Raw genomic sequence first — 2,511 nt, forward strand, 5'->3', positions numbered from 1 at the left:
ACTTCTAACTCCGTTAAATTTCATAAATTCAGTTTTCATGGATGCCTGGATGTTAAACTTAATTGTTACACCTGGCAAAGCAGCCACACTGATCATATTATTACAGATGAACAAATTTAGACAGTTTTTCAACTCTCGGTAATGCTGCAGTGATCATATTATTGCACTTTTGCAGTGGAGTTTGGGCCCATACATGGCTAATAACGTCTGACATATTGTTGTAATGTTGGCACTTTTAATATAGAGGACACAAAAGAAAACACCTGAAAGTTCAAAGAAAGCACTTGATTTTTTAAAATTGTTTTTTAACAGGTTTTGCCTAAACGTGATTTCCTTTACATTTTCCAGTTTACTGACTCATTACTTCCACAATAGAAGGATCTAATTTTCATTGTAATCAGACAAAGTAAATTAAATACAAACAACCACAATTTAAATATCAGAAACATTTCATGTATGGAGTTAAACATGAATCATTGTTTCAATAATATATTTATTGTTGTCATAAACAGACAAGAAGACAACAACAAACTGCTCCTCCCATTCAACACATGTCAGTCCATATCCCAGCAAACTAAATCAGAAAGAAAGAAACAGTGAGAACTAAAAGAGAAACAAAGAGCTTTGGAACAACGAGGCAGCAGGAGGACAGCTGCAGTTTAACAGCTTCAACTCACTGACAGAAAACAACATGAGAAACATCATCATCCTCAACTCATGTGCTGCACTGACACCTTCAACGGACACACCTTCACTTTACCAACAGTGCTAATACATGGGAACATCCTGTGAGTGAAAGTGTGTGTGAAGGTGTGTATGTGTGTGTTAGTATCAGGATCAGAGAACGACAGCTTTCCTCTGTTCCAGTCCAGATTCACTCTGATCCTCTGGAACTTCTTCTGGACTGAGAGAGCAGAATCTGCTGATGGTGAACGCGCTGAATATTTACCTAAAAAGAAACCTATTCTCCATAATCCAGACAGCATGATTCCCTTCCTCTGCACAGACTCTGCAAATACACCCAGTCCCCACCATTTACTGTCTCCAACATCAACATCCCAGTTGTGAGTCCCTGAGTTAAAGCCCTCAGAGCCCAGGACAGAGCTGAATAATTCAAACCTCTCTGGATTATCAGGAAGCTGCTGCCTCTCTCCTTCAGTCACACTGGTCAGATCTTCAGACAGGATGAGGTTTGGATGAGCAGTGTTTGGGTCCAGAATGAGAGGAGTGTAGGAGACCATGTCCTTCATGTTGTTCCAGATGTTGAAGGTCAGGTTGCCCAGGTGTTTGGCCTGGTCTATCAGAGCTCCTGAGGGCAGCTGTGGATCATCCAGCAGGGGGCAGCGCTGGACTCTTTCCACTGCAGCCTTGTAGTTGTGCAGGAATGAGACGTCTTCAGCTCTCAGCTCCTCCTCTGTGGCTCTGACTGTGTCTGAAAGAGCTGCTATCTCTCTGCTCAGAGCCTCCATCTTCTCCTTCATCATCCCACTCTTCTGCTCCTTTTCCTCCCTCAGTGCAGCCAGCCTGGCCTCCTCTTCCTCTGCTAGAAACTGGTGAAGCTTCTTAAACTGCTCCTTAATCTGCCTCTCTGTGTGTCGGGCCTGGACCTTAATGTGTTCTGCTGTTTGATCAAACTTCACTTGAACTTCCTCACAAACCTTTAACTTCTTCTTTAAGGGCTCCAGAGTTTCCTGAAGTTCCTTCTTGTGTTGTTGTGCAGCTTCATCGATGGGTCTGAATCTGTGATTGGTGTGTTTTTCTGAGTCTCTGCAGATGACACACACTGGCTGCTGATGGTCCAGACAGAAGAGTTTGAGTTTCTCAGAGTGCAGACTGCAGAGAGCCTCTGAAGCTCTCTGATCTCTCTCCTGTAAGAACGACTCACACAGGTTCTTTAAAGCCAGGTTTGAAGGTGGATCATCCACTGATATTTCCTTACAAACTGGACACTCGTGTGTTGGTCTCTCTCTCCACCGTCTCTTCAGACAGTCTTTACAGAAGCTGTGGCTACATGACAGAAGAACAGGATATCTGAAGACCTCCTGACAGACCGGACAGCAGAGATCCTCCTCTGATCTGGAAGCCATTGAGTCTGTGAGTGAAGCTGAAAACAGCAGACAGGCAGTACAGTCAGTCCTGGCTCCCCTCCCTCTTCTACCACCTTCACTGAAACTTCCTTTGAGTCGTGTTTTTGCTCAAACTCACATTCAGTGTGTGGAGCGTCAGCAGCTTGAAGCAGCAGTGTTGGAGTTTTCCACTTTTCTCTCCTGTAGCTGCACTCACTCAGAGGAAGCTGCTAGTTTGGTCTGAGCTCAGTCTGATCGTCTGTGCGTCTCTCTTTACGGGGGAAGAAAAACAGCCTGTTTCCTGGTCTGTTGCATTTGAGTAATGTGGGGGGCGGAGCTTCATTCAACTTCCTCTTATAAATGTGTGAGTGTGACATCAGAGCGCAGAGTTATATTGCAGGTCAGAAATGAAACCTTTTCTCAAACTCAGAAAACAAAGTGTGAC

At 44.2% G+C, this 2,511-nt stretch overlaps 1 protein-coding gene across 1 annotated transcript; it reads right to left on the reverse strand.

Moving 5' to 3' along the window:
* Window positions 1-710: 710 nt before the first annotated feature.
* LOC146634914 (nuclear factor 7, ovary-like) lies at window positions 711-2,087 on the reverse strand. Its single transcript, XM_085342815.1, has one exon. It carries the CDS (start codon window positions 2,085-2,087, stop codon window positions 711-713), a length of 1,377 nt encoding a protein of 458 aa, XP_085198941.1.
* Window positions 2,088-2,511: the final 424 nt, after the last annotated feature.

The sequence above is a fragment of the Diplotaxodon limnothrissa genome, linkage group LG3 (assembly GCF_057381915.1).
Source record: "Diplotaxodon limnothrissa isolate DT_005_m linkage group LG3, D_limnothrissa_male_GT1.1, whole genome shotgun sequence".
Classification (NCBI taxonomy): domain Eukaryota; kingdom Metazoa; phylum Chordata; class Actinopteri; order Cichliformes; family Cichlidae; genus Diplotaxodon; species Diplotaxodon limnothrissa.